This window comes from Centruroides vittatus, unplaced genomic scaffold, assembly GCF_030686945.1.
Source record: "Centruroides vittatus isolate TY-2023 unplaced genomic scaffold, ASM3068694v2 contig_378, whole genome shotgun sequence".
NCBI lineage: Eukaryota > Metazoa > Arthropoda > Arachnida > Scorpiones > Buthidae > Centruroides > Centruroides vittatus.
In genome coordinates this window covers 1-16,593 of record NW_027122199.1, presented here as the reverse complement: position 1 = coordinate 16,593, position 16,593 = coordinate 1, and the positions used below count along the sequence as shown (strand labels likewise).

General features: G+C 31.8%; 1 protein-coding gene and 2 long non-coding RNA genes across 3 annotated transcripts; 2 read left to right on the top strand and 1 right to left on the bottom strand.

Annotated features, from left to right (window-relative positions):
* Positions 1 to 5,978: 5,978 nt before the first annotated feature.
* LOC136975719 (uncharacterized) lies at positions 5,979 to 6,928 on the top strand. Its single transcript, XR_010880815.1, has 2 exons — positions 5,979 to 6,185; positions 6,633 to 6,928. It is a non-coding gene; the product is annotated as an uncharacterized lncRNA (long non-coding RNA).
* Positions 6,929 to 11,325: 4,397 nt separating this feature from the next.
* On the top strand, positions 11,326 to 12,275 carry LOC136975718 (uncharacterized). Its single transcript, XR_010880814.1, has 2 exons — positions 11,326 to 11,532; positions 11,980 to 12,275. It is a non-coding gene; the product is annotated as an uncharacterized lncRNA (long non-coding RNA).
* Positions 12,276 to 14,879: 2,604 nt separating this feature from the next.
* Positions 14,880 to 16,441, bottom strand: LOC136975729 (uncharacterized; the record flags this gene model as incomplete). The annotated part of the gene is made up of 4 exons (XM_067270824.1): positions 14,880 to 15,589; positions 15,750 to 15,857; positions 15,903 to 16,166; positions 16,237 to 16,441. Coding segments are annotated over 4 exons (1,287 nt in total), but the record flags the coding sequence as incomplete, so codon positions are not given.
* Positions 16,442 to 16,593: the final 152 nt, after the last annotated feature.

The window sequence follows — 16,593 nt, the reverse complement described above, 5'->3', positions numbered from 1 at the left end:
AAGTGTCTCCAAACGAATCGTTTGTTCTTATTCACAAAGCTCTGTCTCCATTCATGTGGACAATTGGACTTTCTTGGATATGTGTTGCCTGTATAACTGGACATGGAGGTATGTGTATTGCATAGTCTTAAAGCTTGGGATTGTGGTTACATTACAATTTTGTAGAAGCTAAAGTAAAATAATATTTTACAAATTTTAAAGTAGCATGACTAAATCTTTCTGTACAATTATTAATAACTTTTTTTATTTTAGGTGTTATTAATAAATTCCTTTCTATGAAAGTTTTTACCTGTTTAGACAGCTTGAATATATGGCTCTATCTACTTCATCCTCTAATAATACTTTACATTTACGGTCATCTCAGGAAAGCTACAACGTATGAAGACATTCATGAGGTAATATTATCTCTTTCTCCTCTTGATCTTTAACTACAAAAATTTAATAGCATCAATTTCCTAAATATAGAAATAACCTTCATTCTTATAAGCAACAACACTGCAATAATGCTATTGCACGAGATATTAATGAAAAATTAAACGTGGTACAATAGATTTTACAATTAAAATATGCAGATATCAGAATGTTATATTTTTAGTTTGTGGTATTTATAATTCGTATTTTGTTTAAATATTAATTAATTCTTTTGTATAAATTGTGTATTTATTTCGCGTAATATCTCAGGACGGAGTGAATAAAAATAAACGAAATTTGACACGATAGCTTGTATATAAAGGGCATTGATGCTATTAAATTTTGGTTGTGAAAGGTCAAAGGGGTGGAGAGATACAGAGTGGTTACGTGTCATATCTGCCGAAGTCTCGGACTCAATTAACATTTTACTTGTTAACTTACATTTACAATGTTTTATAATGTACACGTCTCTACCCTGAAAATTGAGTCTTTTTATATTTTATAATAAATAAAAATACAGTCAAACCTGTTTTTATGCGGGGGATAGGGACCGCATTAAAAAAAACGCATAAAAAAATCTCACAAAACTTCACGAATGGCTGTAAATAATAGTTTTCGCAACACAGTTTAAAAAATATTTTTTTTATGCGGTCAACAGGGACCGCATAAAAAAAGTCTCACATAGAAAATAACTCAAAACCGTACGAAATAGAATTTATTGACAACAGATGTCAGCACTTGACTGCATCGTCTGGTCTATCATCTGCTTTACATATTTTTGTTTAGGTGGTGTTTTGTTGACTTAAAAAGTAAATTATTTCATTTTTCGCATATTCATACAATAATATTACTATAATAAGTGCATTTATGCTATAATAAGTTTATTTAGCTATAATAAGTCAACGTAAGACATGATGAATCGCACGAGACTAGTCGCCAACTATACCGCACAAATTAAAAATTCGCATTAAAAAAATCGCACAAATAAAAATCGCACATAAAAAGAGCGCATAAAAACAAATTTGACTGTATATAATATTCGTATAACAAAATCTCGTAACAGATGGAACGACATACAATTATATTTATTTATTTTGATTAATACAGATGCTATTTTTAAAATAAAATCTCATAAAAGCTGGGAAAGTTACGCAACTCGTTGATAGAATTTTTGTATTGTTAATTAACAAAATACATGTAATTTTACGTTTATTTCTAGTGGATGTTGTTCACACTGGTACTGTTTCTTACTTTGTTTGCATCCTACTTCTATTACATTTTCATACAAACTCCTCTGGACTTTTTGGCTTCCAAATTGTTACCTTCAAGACCAAGAAAAAAATCTTCAGTCGAAAATCGCGAATTGTCAACAATAAATACGTGACTATAATCGTGTTGATACTCAGAATTTACGAAAAGTAAACTGTTAATTTTAATAAAAAATTTCTATTATATCCTTTTAATATACTGAATACTTGATGTATTATTTTATATAGATAGATTTAATACCGTATTTTACGGACTATAAGACGCTATGGGCTATAAGACGCACCTGAATTTTGGAGGCAATTTTTCGAAGAAAAAAGTGCGTCTTATAGTCCGTAAAATACGGTATATGTTGCGTTATTCTCGAAAGCTAGGATATCTGTATTTACAATTAATCTAAGTCTTTAACAACATAATAACTTTATTGTTAACTACAAAGGGTTTACAAGCTCTACATGGATAATAAGCACACCTTGTGCTACAATGTTACAAAAACGCCCTCTCAGCAAAGATGTATTTTTTGCCCTTCCATTGCCAAATTATAGTCACGACAATATATACGTGTATAAATTCATTATTATTAACACTTTTCACTTAAAGTATTCCTCTAAAATGTCCTATCGATTTCAAGAAAAAAAAATATTTTTTTTGAATCGATTGAATACTACGAGTGTTTGAACGTTCCAATTCCGTGGTTACTTGATTCACTTCACTCGCTCGTCCCATGGGCTTTTCTTTACTTGTTGAGCTAAAATTTCTAAAAATTGTAGACCTATAAATTCCCTCTATCGGATGCTGTCTGTTCTTCTTTAATCTCGAGAACGGAGTTAGATAGATGAAAGTTGAGACCAGACATTTGGCACCTCACGTGGAATTGAACCATATCATGTCCTCTTTAGGCCGAATTCCACCTCTGGTCTCTAGGCCCAAATTATCTTCGCTTCGCCCCATAAGCTTAAGCTAAGTATTTTATATAGAGAAATTATTATTAATGTTTTTAATTTTTAAAAAATATATAAAAAATATCTGGTTTATACTAAAAGCTATTTAAAAAATTTTACAGGAATAATATTAAATTTATTTACTGTATATTGAATTGAATGCATTGTTGAAAGAAAAAATACAGTAGAACGTCGTTATCCGAATCAATTGGGGACTGGGGTTGTTCGGAAAATCGCTTTTTCGGATAACCGAATATGTATGAAAAATACATTATTAATGTAGTATATTAGTATATCCCAATAATAGTACAGCAAGACCCCGCTTAACGCGAAGATGCGTTCCTAGACGACAAAGCGCTAAGCGAAACAGCGTTATACTACGTTCTCACACAATCCACGACTCACTTCGATCTCGATTTACGTACAATTTGGATTGTGACTGTCGCCATTCAAACGTCGTGCTGTTCGCACAGGCAGTCCGCTTGAGAAGAACCCGTCTATTACACGCGATGATAAAACTGACATAACTAGGCGGTAAGTCACGAACATCAAGAAACAAAATAGAAGTTTTGGTTAGAAATATATGGCAAGGAAAAGTACTGTATTTATCTAATAATAGACAGATGTCATCGTCTCTCCAAATACAGTTCCTTTTTTATTTCTCTGTCGATAGCTCGACACGTGTTCCGCCGCCATCTTGTATTTTCTCGCTATGGAATGGGCGTGGGATTGTGGGATCTCTCTTATGACCAGATCTAGTTTCAAGAACTCTCTTGAGTCGATCGCGATTGAACGTCGTTTCAGTCGAAATTGAAAGGTCTAGGGCAGGGGTGACGAACCTATGGCACGCGTGCCCAAAGTGGCACATATGAAAAATCATCTGGCACGTAATGTATCATATGATTTCTGTCCTTTTCAATCATCGTTTCTGTTTATCACCTGATCATTTTTTTTCAATCAGATTTTTTACATTTATTCGAATTAAAGCATATTCGTTTAATTTCTTTAAATATTATTATTCGAAGTATAAGACTTTGGCACGCAATAACATCTTTAAAGCTAAGTATGCTTACAATATGGCACGCGGACTCAAAAAGGTTCGCCATCCCTGGTCTAGGGAGGTCGCATCAAGTCATAGTCGCCGGGCTTGGACACATTCTAGATTGAAATGCTCGGTGCGAACGGGGTATTCAACGAAGTTATTTTAACATAGAGTAAATAGGGATAGGTGAACACGCGACCAAAAATAAACAGATTTTATTTTAATTTTGTTATGGTTAAGATCTTTTATAATTAGCTTAATTTTCGATATGCTAACGATAATTTGTCTGTTCACGGAGCAGGATAGAATGACAAATCATACATACCAGCAATGTCTTCAAAAAATACTTTATTGAAGTTATTGTTATAGACATAAATCACAAAGCAGTTGACTACACGAAGAAAAAAACAAAAACGAAACCAAAAAACGGGGATATTAATTTTAAAATAACGGGACGAGACTTCACGCTCTTCTCGAGAGCACTATCGTTGAAGATTTGTTAAACACGGGTGTCTCAGTGGCGTAGCGAACATAACTGGCGCCCGGGTCACGACACTTTATTGGCGCCCACTCCCTTTTCGAGAAACACATATAGTTTGTCTTGGAGACCATTTGGGCGCTCTTCTGCCAGTGGCGCCCGGTGCATGATACACCCCATTGCACCTCCCTCGCTACGCCACTGGGACGTCTAAAAATTTTACGTTTAATTTGCATAATAATATATGTTAAATAACATACAAACATATGCACTCAGAAATGTAAAGTTCATTTACTGTAAAGATCCTGCTCTGCTGAATTATTAATAGTTGTTGATAAATAGAACATAGTTATTACTTATTGAAAAGTGGTTTAAATAGTTCGGTAAGCGTAATTCGTACCTGCGCTTAGATCGTATTACTGCATTTCTTAATGTCTACGGCCTGAAGAGACGACCTTAGAGGTAAAAAGTAGAAATAATACTCTGCCATACTGTTTAAATGCAAAATTGGCGTCAAGAAATAAATTTTTCAAAAATTATTCAAAACGTAAGGTTTTTCGTCTTTTTTTAGTAAAATTTTTACTTTCTTTTATAAGAGTTTTGTTGATATAAACGAAAATTAGAAGTTGTTTTCTTTAATAATAATAAAAAAATTAAAAAGTCAATTAACTATTTATGGTAATACACCAACCAAAGCCGAATTTTTTGGCTGGAATGGGCTATAATAATAATAAATTACGAGATAATTTGGTATTAAAATAAACGTTCTGTCCGGGTCCGGGTAGCGTAACTGGTAACGCATCCACACGGTAAGCAGGAGTTGCGGGTTCGCGTCCCGGTTCGGGTCGATTCTTTTCTTCCAGTTCGTTCTAAATTATTTAATTAAATTATAATTATTAAATTTAGCAAGAGCTGGCATTTAACGCCTACCTCTAATACTAAATTATCTCGTAATTTTTATTATTATAGCCCGAAAGTTCGGCTTTGGTTGGTTTATTGCTATATTGTATATCGAGTTAGCTGTTGACGTTTATTTATGTTTTTCTTATAGGTGAAGTTGCAATTTTTCATAGATTAATGAATTGCTAAAGACAGCCTTTAGTAATCTACAAGTAATTTCTATCTGGCCCAACTCTTCAATTAGAATGTATTTTTTATTCAAATCTATTATTATATCAAAGCAGATTTTATACATTTATGTTAAATAGTTAAATGGAAAATTTTAACTGTATATTACAACGTTTACGTAATTTATCTTTTACACGGATAAGTAAAAGTGTGTTTCTAGTTTTGATTTTGTAGCCAGAATACAGTAAAAATAAAAAAAATATTGAAGCTGAAGAAGTGGGTTGGCAAACATACAGATTGTTATTTCCCGTAAAATACTCTGAACTGACATGAGGGTTGTCTTATATGCCGTAAAATACACGGTAACTAATTTACTATTTTCTATAATAATAAAATTTTTATTAGTTAAAATAATGTGTAATTTTTTTTCATTATAGATATTCTCTCTAGAATAGAAAATTTTCAAGAATGCCAATGTTCATTTTCAAATAAAATGAAAAATAAAATTTCTTTTAGACAATCTTTTCAATACGTTTCAGCATTATGCAATTAAAGGAGAATTGTTATATTGTTTTATATAAAACTAGGCGTATCTCTTCTTGTTTAATAATAAATATAATGAAACAGCTTGATGAATTTTTATTTTAACAAAGTATATTTAATTACAAAGCAATTATTTGTATACTAATACGAATTTATAGTTTTCTAAGCTGTCCTGTCTTACTTGAAGGGAATAATAATCGCTTTCAGGTATAAATTTAATGGATAATTATTGCAATATTACTTTATTTCTTCAAATTAAATCATTTTTATTATCTAATATAATTATTCGCCCATATGTGTTTTATGTATTCACTTCGTATAAATAGAGTTGAAAAGATCAATTCGAAGAAGCCATCTTCGAAGAATTCATACTTTATCAGAAGACCCAAAATGAATTATTTTATATTGAGTTTCGTTGCAGCTCTTTTAATATTGGGTAAAAAATATTCTTTGTAATTTTATTTATTTAGTAGAAATAAATATTTTTTACATTATACTTTATTATATTATCCTATAATTATATTATATTAATACTATATTATATTATATTTTATTTATTTAGTTAAAATAAATAGAAAGTGCTAATATTAATAAATTAATGGAATCAGAAAAATGGTCACACAATTCATCACACCGTATGCTGACATTATTTGATATATTTTACCGGAAAGAAGTTTTAAGCAATAAAATAAATGTGGTTTTATTTTAAATGTACTTAATTATACTTGACTTGCAAATTCTTCTATTACGTCTCCAGTAAATCAAATGGTGTAAAGAGCACAATGAGATCAAGCGTGTAGCTACTTATCTGATTCAATCTATATAATTTAGGTAAGACAATGATTAACCTTAAATGTATAAAGACTGTTTTATATTTATTTAGATGTAAATTGTAAGAAACACGATTACCCACTAAATAAAGCAGGTTGCAGAGTTACTTGTCTGCAAAACGTAGAATGCAACGCAGCATGCAAAGGCGCAAATGGTGAAGGTGGATTCTGTCCTTGGTCTTACAAGTGTTGGTGTTACGGTCTTCGTGATGATACACCTACAATAGTGACTGGTAATTGTTAGCTCCTGAAGTATCCTTATCTTCTGAAGTAAACAAAATCAATATTTGAAAATATGTAATGATTTGCATTTTACTGATATAGGAAAATAAATCTTATGTGAACATAATTACTGTTGCTTGTTATTTATTTGTTAAATTATAATTGCTATATATACTGGACATTTTACTAAAGTTTCGCTCTGTGAGCACTGAGAGGGTTCTGTTTTTAGCAAGTCCACTATGGATTTTGTCGGATCTGTTCTTTATCAATGCGACTAGGCCCACAACGGAGTGGATGTTGGTGAGAAAGGCACCCGACATATGAGAATCAACCACGCTTTGAAAAATTTCTGGTAGGATTTTACCCGTTTGTACTCGATTCCCAGCCTCTCAGAGGACTATGTGCCATCCTAATCACTCGCCAACCGGATTTCGTCACTTATGAGTTTTATAGTCTTTCTATGGAAACAATCCACTTTATTAAAAAAAAAAAAAAAAACCACGAGTGATAAACCAATCACCACATTTTCTAATAATATCAGATGTTTTCGCTTAATATGCTACGCAATCCATAAATTTTATTTTATTTTTTATCACTAGATGGCAGTACAACTTTTCCATTAATTGTCCAGTAATTATTTTTGCAGCATGCAGTAATAGTGAAGGTTCATTAGTTTAACAACTACTATAGCGAACATTCTTGTATCTGAAAAACAGAACGTGAAGCTTCACGTTCTGTTATTGAAATATGAACAGTGTTATGCAGCATAACACTGTTTATCATGGCAGTAAAATGTTTAAAGTATTCCTCCAAAATGTCCTACTGAATTCAAGAGAAAAAGAATATTTTTTTTGAATCGATTGAATACCACGAGTTTTTGAACGTTCCAATTCCGTGGTTACTTGATTCACTTCACTCGCTCGTCCCATGGGCTTTTCTTTACTTGTTGAGCTAAAATTTCTAAAAATTGTAGACCTATAAATTCCCTCTATCGGATGCTGTCTGTCCTTTTTTAATCTCGAAAACGGAGTTACATAGATGAAAGTTGAGACCAGACATTTGGCACCTCACGTGGAATTGAATGATATCATATCCTTTTTTAGGCCTAACCCCACGACTGGTCTCTCGGCCCAAACCATCTTCGCTTCGCCACATGAGCTTAAGCTAAGTATTTTATATAGAGAGATAATTATAATATTATTAATGTTTTTAATTTATAAAAAATATATAAAAAATATCCGGTTTATACTAAAAGCTATTTAAAAAATTTTACAGGAATAATATTAAATTTATTTACTGTATATTCAATTGAATGCATTGTTGAAAGAGAAAATACAGTAGAACGTCGTTATCCGAATCAATTGGGAACTCAAATTGTTCGGAAAATCGCTTTTTCGGATAACCGAATATGTACGAAAAAATACATTATTTATATAGTATATTAGTATATCCCAATAATAGTACAGTAAGACCCGCGGGGATGCGTTCATAGACGACAAAGCGCTAAGCGAAACAGCGTTATACTACGTTCCCACACAATCCACGACTCACTTCGATCTCGATTTACGTACAGTCTGGATTGTGACTGTCGCCATTCAAACGTCGTGCTGTTTGCACAGGCAGTTCGCTTGAAAATAACCCGTCTATTACACGCGATGATAAAACTGACATAACTAGGCGGTAAGTCACGAACATCAAGAAACAAAATAGAAGTTTTGGTTAGAAATATATGGCAAGGAAAAGTACTGTATTTATCTAATAATAGACAGATATCATCGTCTCTCCAAATACAGTTCTTTTTTTATTTCTCTGTCGATAGCTCGACACGTGTTCCGCCGCCATCTTGTATTTTCTCGCTATGGAATGGGCGTGGGATTGTGGGATCTCTCTTATGACCAGATCTAGTTTCAAGAACTCTCTTGAGTCGATCGCGATTGAACGTCGTTTCAGTCGAAATTGAAAGGTCTAGGGCAGGGGTGACGAACCTATGGCACGCGTGCCCAAAGTGGCACATATGAAAAATCATCTGGCACGTAATGTATCATATGATTTTTGTCCTTTTCAATCATCGTTTCTGATTTCTGTTGATCACCTGTTTATCACCATTTTTTTTTCAATCAGATTTTTTACATTTATTCGAATTAAAGCATATTCGTTTAATTTCTTTAAATATAATTATTCGAAGTATAAGACTTTGGCACGCAATAACATCTTTAAAGCTAAGTATGCTTACAATATGGCACGCGGACTCAAAAAGGTTCGCCATCCCTGGTCTAGGGAGGTCGCACCAAGTCATAGTCTTCGGCCTTGGACACATTCTACATTGAAATGCTCGGTGCGAACGAAGTATTCAACGAAGTTATTTTAACATATGGTAAATAGAAATAGGTGAACACGCGACCAAAAATAAACCGATTTTATTTTAATTTTGTTATGGTTAAGATCTTTTATAATTAGCTTAATTTTCGATATGCTAACGATAATTTGTCTGTTCACGGAGCAGGATAGAATGACAAATCATACATACCAGCAATGTCTTCAAAAAATACTTTATTGAAGTTATTGTTATAGACATAAATCACAAAGCAGTTGACTACACGAAGAAAAAAACAAAAACGAAACCAAAAAACGGGGATATTAATTTTAAAATAACGGGACGAGACTTCACGCTCTTCTCGAGAGCACTATCGTTGAAGATTTGTTAAACACGGGTGTCTCAGTGGCGTAGCGAACATAACTGGCGCCCGGGTCACGACACTTTATTGGCGCCCACTCCCTTTTTTAGAAACACATATAGTTTGTCTTGGAGACCATTTGGGCGCTCTTCTGCCAGTGGCGCCCGGTGCATGATACACCCCATTGCACCTCCCTCGCTACGCCACTGGGACGTCTAAAAATTTTACGTTTAATTTGCATAATAATATATGTTAAATAACATACAAACATATGCACTCAGAAATGTAAAGTTCATTTACTGTGAAGATCCTGCTCTGCTGAATTATTAATAGTTGTTGATAAATAGAACATAGTTATTACTTATTGAAAAGTGGTTTAAATAGTTCGGTAAGCGTAATTCGTACCTGCGCTTAAATCGTATTACTGCATTTCTTAAAGTCTACAGCATGAAGAGACGACCTTAGACGTAAAAAGTAGAAATAATACTCTGCCATACTGTTTAAATGCAAAATTGGCGTCAAGAAATAAATTTTTCAAAAATTATTCAAAACGTAAGGTTTTTCGTCTTTTTTTAGTAAAATTTTTACTTTCTTTTATAAGAGTTTTGTTGATATAAACGAAAATTAGAAGTTGTTTTCTTTAATAATAATAAACAAATTAAAAAGTCAATTAACTATTTATGGTAATACACCAACCAAAGCCGAATTTTTTGGCTGGAATGGGCTATAATAATAATAAATTACGAGATAATTTGGTATTAAAATAAACGTTCTGTCCGGGTCCGGGTAGCGTAACTGGTAACGCATCTACACGGTAAGCAGGAGTTGCGGGTTCCCGTCCCGGTTCGGGTCGATTCTTTTCTTCCAGTTCGTTCTAAATTATTTAATTAAATTATAATTATTAAATTTAGCAAGAGCTGGCATTTAACGCCTACCTCTAATACTAAATTATCTCGTAATTTATTATTATTATAGCCCGAAAGTTCGGCTTTGGTTGGTTTATTGCTATATTGTATATCGGGTTAGCTGTTGACGTTTATTTATGTTTTTCTTATATGTGAAGTTGCAATCTTTCATAGACTAATGAATTGCTAAAGACAGCCTTTAGTAATCTACAAGTAATTTCTATCTGGCCCAACTCTTCAATTGGAATGTATTTTTTATTCAAATCTATTATTATATCTAAGCAGATTTTATACATTCATGTTAAATAGTTAAATGGAAAATTTTAACTGTATATTACAACGTTTACGTAATTTATCTTTTACACCGATAAGTAAAAGTGTGTTTCTAGTTTTGATTTTGTAGCCAGAATACAGTAGAAATAAAAATAAAAATATTGAAGCCGAAGGAGTGGGTTGGCAAACATACAGATTGTTACTTTCCTTAAAATACTCTGGGCTGACATGAGGGTTGTCTTATATGCCGTAAAATACACGGTAACTAATTTACTATTTTCTATAATAATAAAATTTTTATTAGTTAAAATAATGTGTAATTTTTTTTCATTATAAATATTCTTTCTAGAATAGAAAATTTTCAAGAATGCCAATGTTCATTTTCAAATAAAATGAAAAATAAAATTTCTTTTAGACAATCTTTTGAATACGTTTCAGCATTATGCAATTAAAGGAGAATTGTTATATTGTTTTATATAAAACTAGGCTTATCTCTTCTTGTTTAATAATAAATATAATGAAACAGCTTGATGAATTTTTATTTTAACAAAGTATATTTAATTACAAAGCAATTATTTGTATACTAATACGAATTTATAGTTTTCTCAGCTGTCCTGACTTACTTGAAGGGAATAATAATCGCTTTCAGGTATAAATTTAATGGATAATTATTGCAATATTACTTTATTTCTTCAAATTAAATCATTTTTATTATCTAATATAATTATTCGCCCATATGTGTTTTATGTATTCACTTCGTATAAATAGAGTTGAAAAGATCAATTCGAAGAAGCCATCTTCGAAGAATTCATACTTTATCAGAAGACCCAAAATGAATTATTTTATATTGAGTTTCGTTGCAGCTCTTTTAATATTGGGTAAAAAATATTCTTTGTAATTTTATTTATTTAGTAGAAATAAATATTTTTTACATTATACTTTATTATATTATCCTATAATTATATTATATTAATACTATATTATATTATATTTTATTTATTTAGTTAAAATAAATAGAAAGTGCTAATATTAATAAATTAATGGAATCAGAAAAATGGTCACACAATTCATCACACCGTATGCTGACATTATTTGATATATTTTACCGGAAAGAAGTTTTAAGCAATAAAATAAATGTGGTTTTATTTTAAATGTACTTAATTATACTTGACTTGCAAATTCTTCTATTACGTCTCCAGTAAATCAAATGGTGTAAAGAGCACAATGAGATCAAGCGTGTAGCTACTTATCTGATTCAATCTATATAATTTAGGTAAGACAATGATTAACCTTAAATGTATAAAGACTGTTTTATATTTATTTAGATGTAAATTGTAAGAAACACGATTACCCACTAAATAAAGCAGGTTGCAGAGTTACTTGTCTGCAAAACGTAGAATGCAACGCAGCATGCAAAGGCGCAAATGGTGAAGGTGGATTCTGTCCTTGGTCTTACAAGTGTTGGTGTTACGGTCTTCGTGATGATACACCTACAATAGTGACTGGTAATTGTTAGCTCCTGAAGTATCCTTATCTTCTGAAGTAAACAAAATCAATATTTGAAAATATGTAATGATTTGCATTTTACTGATATAGGAAAATAAATCTTATGTGAAACTAATTACTGTTGCTTGTTATTTATTTGTTAAATTATAATTGCTATATATACTGGACATTTTACTAAAGTTTCGCTCTGTGAGCACTGAGAGGGTTCTGTTTTTAGCAAGTCCACTATGGATTTTGTCGGATCTGTTCTTTATCAATGCGACTAGGCCCACAACGGAGTGGATGTTGGTGAGAAAGGCACCCGACATATGAGAATCAACCACGCTTTGAAAAATTTCTGGTATGATTTTACCCGTTTGTACTCGATTCCCAGCCTCTCAGAGGACTATGTGCCATCCTAATCACTCGCCAACCAAATTTCGTCACTTATGAGTTTTATAGTCTTTCTATGAAAACAATCCACTTGAGTAAAAAAAAAAAAAAAAACCACGAGTGATAAACCAATCACCACATTTTCTAATAATATCAGATGTTTTCGCTTAATATGCTACGCAATCCATAAATTTTATTTTATTTTTTATAACTGGATGGCAGTACAACTTTTCCATTAATTGTCCAGTAATTATATTTGCAGCATGCATTAATAGTGAAGGTTCATTAGTTTAACAACTACTATAGCGAACATTATTGTATCTGAAAAACAGAACGTGAAGCTTCACGTTCTGTTATTGAAATATGAACAGTGTTATGCAGCATAACACTGTTTATCATGGCAGTAAAATGTTTAAAGTATTCCTCCAAAATGTCCTACTGAATTCAAGAGAAAAAGAATATTTTTTTTTTGAATCGATTGAATACCACGAGTTTTTGAACGTTCCAATTCCGTGGTTACTTGATTCAGTACACTCGCTCGTACCATGGGCTTTTGTTTATTTGAGCTAAAATTTTTAAAAATTGTAGACCTATAAATTTCCACTACCGACTGCTGTCTGTCCTTCCTTAATCTCGAAAACGGATAGATGAAAGTTAAGACCAGACATTTGGCACTTCACGTGGAATCGAACCATATCATGTCCTCTTTAGGCCTAATTCCCACGTCTAGTCTCTCGGCCCAAACCATCTTCGCTTCGCCCCATGAGCTTAAGCTAAGTATTTTATATAGAGAGATTATTATAATCAGTGGCGTGCTGTCATTGGAAGCGATGGAAGCGCCGATTCCACCTTCCAATGACCTTCCCTTGTATTTTATAAAATATAAATTTTCATATTTTAACGTACAGTACTTTGCATTAATTAAAATTAATATTTTATTATAACTGCATTATGTATCTTTTACAAATTTCTATACTACATGTGAAAAACACGATAAGATTGCTATTGTATATTCGAATTATTCGGTGGCGGAAGGAATGTCGAAACCGGGTGTTTCCAATCAGCCAGATTATATAGGCATTGGCACATGCGGTTTACAGAGCACCAACCTCATCCGGTTTAGCCGGTAGAAGCGACACACGCATAAAGCATCTAATTTTATATCCCGGACCGGTTGTGAGCTGCTAGCCGACTGCCTGTTAGATATTCGGCCGCCCTCGCCCGATTATGTGAATCATGAGCAGACTAGATCAACGGCGGGCAACCCCTGGCCCGCGGGCTAGCTACGGCTCGCGAATAGTTTCTATCCGGCCTGCGAGATCTTTAATAGATTATTAAATTGGAAAAATAACTAATTAATAGTTATTTTTCTGAAATGCTTCAGTTAGGATTGAGTTCTTTTGTCAATAGATATTTTTGTGCTTTTGAATGTCTGTTCAAAATCAGTGGGTTAAGAAAACACATTTTACATTCACAGAAAGTTCATATATCTAGTTCCATAATATGTGTAAATATGTTTTAATTTAAAAAATGGTCATACAAATTTGACTGAAGTATAGTATTCCTATATAAATTGTTGAACAATCAATAATACTGTATTTAAATTTCTTTGAATATAATAATTATATGTTCTAAATAAGAATTTCCATAAAATACTTTATATTTAAATTATCATAATATTTATTTTACATTTCCATATTTCATATCAATATGAATGTCAGGAAAAAATAACCATTTGTACTGTAATGTTTTCATAGTAAGCTATGTTTTAGCCTTTTTTTTTGTTAAAATAATATTACCATACTAATGAATATTTCTAGATGCCTCATATGTGCTGTATACCTGGTTGCTAGGAACATATAAAGTGAAATGATATCCAGTGTCTATATTTGTTTCCACAGGATTTGATTTGAAAAGCAAACCAATGGATTACAGAATTTGTACAAAAAATAAAACATTTTGAATATTAAGTTAACAATTATGCATTAAAAAGAATAAATTATGTTTAGCTGAAAATATATATATATTAAATTGTTAACTAATCTGCCTTTCCAGTCAGGACATTCTGTTGTAATATTTTTTAAAATATTACATAAAAGTTTTCTGTAAGGTTAAAAATATATATTGTCTAATGAAATATGTACAAAAAACACTTAATTTGCAATTTAAATTTGTTGTTTTTGATGATTTTATTACAGCAAATGTACAAAAATGCTTTATTAAAATATGATTGAGTGAAAAGTTCTACCATCTTTAAAACTACTTGATAAAATAAATCAAAACGGTAGTAAATCCAATTAAATGTGTTCAATTTAATATCTGTAAATACAAGCAAAATGTAAATGTGCTAGTATACATGATCATTATCAGTATGGATCTCTAAAACACTTTCTCCTTTATTCTGCATCATTTTCTGAATGTTTTCCTTCTGTGCTTCGCTAGGTTTTTTCATGGAATATGCTGAATCTCTCTTCTTGGATTTCTGTTTAGTTGATTTGTATCTAGTTTGCTTTGTAATATTTTTATTTGCAGGTATATTGTTGCAGGTAGTGCTTGAATTAATGTTAAATGAGGATTCCACTGAAATTTTTCTCAACCAATCATTAAGGAAAGTGTTTAGCTCACACATTTGTATTTTATTGAGTTTTCTTTTTTTCACTATTGCATGAACTGCATTTAAATTTTTTTCCAATTCACAATATTCAGACGATTGATCAATAGTTTTAGTTTCTTTACTTATGCATACACGATAATTTTCTACACTCTTAAAAAGTGTATTCGGATCATCAGCCAAAATGTCACAAGATAATTCATTTGTTGCATTCCTGTTAGAAGTTTCTTTTTCTATTTTGATTACAGCATGAATATGCTTACACATGTTTAAACTTACTTCGTAATCCGGACATGTACATGAATACACATGTACGCACACATTACATTTGTTACATAACAACTTGCATCGAGTATGGTCTTCAATGTTCTCATTTTTTTTCTCCACCACATATATAGAATTTGTTATGCTTTGTGATTTTACTTGCCATTGTATACTGTCAATGACTTGGTAATATCACAAAATGCTATTGCTTCACTTTCTTTGTGACTTTTATGTATTTTTGCTTGCCTGTGTGAAATAGTCCCCTTGCACATCTTTATGATGCGTTCAAACAATTTGTCACGAGTCATCTTTAACAACACATCAATACAATGGTCCACCCACTTCCAAACTCATTAAGTGTTAATATAGTACTAAGATAAAAATCATATGCAGTAGTGCCATGAGTGGAGTCCACACAGATCATCTGCTGTTCTAGCATCTTTAATAATTCTTGTTAAATAGGTAACATGATTATCAATATAAAATCTTCATTACCAAGTTTCTGTTGAGCATCAACTTCCCCTTGCTGTTTAAAATATAAAACTGGACACTGTTCTAACGATTTCATTTTATCCACCCATAACTGCACACTGAACTTATCTTCAGGATGATATTTCTTCTTTTCCTGAAGGTTATATGCACACTTAATGTTTTGCAAATCTTTTCTTGTCACAAGATGAATGCGATAAAGTTCATTACTTGCAGTATCTCGAATATCATCTAAGATTCTCTGCAGGATGACTCCATTAGCAAGTATTCCTAAAAAGTAAAGTATTGATAATTAATCATTTATTACTTTTTGCAAATCAACCAGTAAAATACACTTTACCTGCAATAACTGCTTTTTCACTATCAGACAAATGGATGTGTGCAAGACTGAAATCATGTCCACAGTGATTTTTATGGTATTTAACTATTATTGAATTTGATGTGATGAAAACCTCAATAGAAGCAAGACATATCTTTCCACTTTTGCAAGATCCCTGTGATTTTATTTGACGTTTCCCACATCCTTTTGGAACATAATTTCCTGATCGATGACATGTATAGATTTTTTAATTCTGCCATCGGAAAGTATTGTTGAACCATTACGTGATATAAAAGATGATTTTACCAACTTCTCTTCTTTATCTTTCCAGACAAAAAATTCTAGTGAGCGAAAGTACAATATTAATTAGTTTCTCAG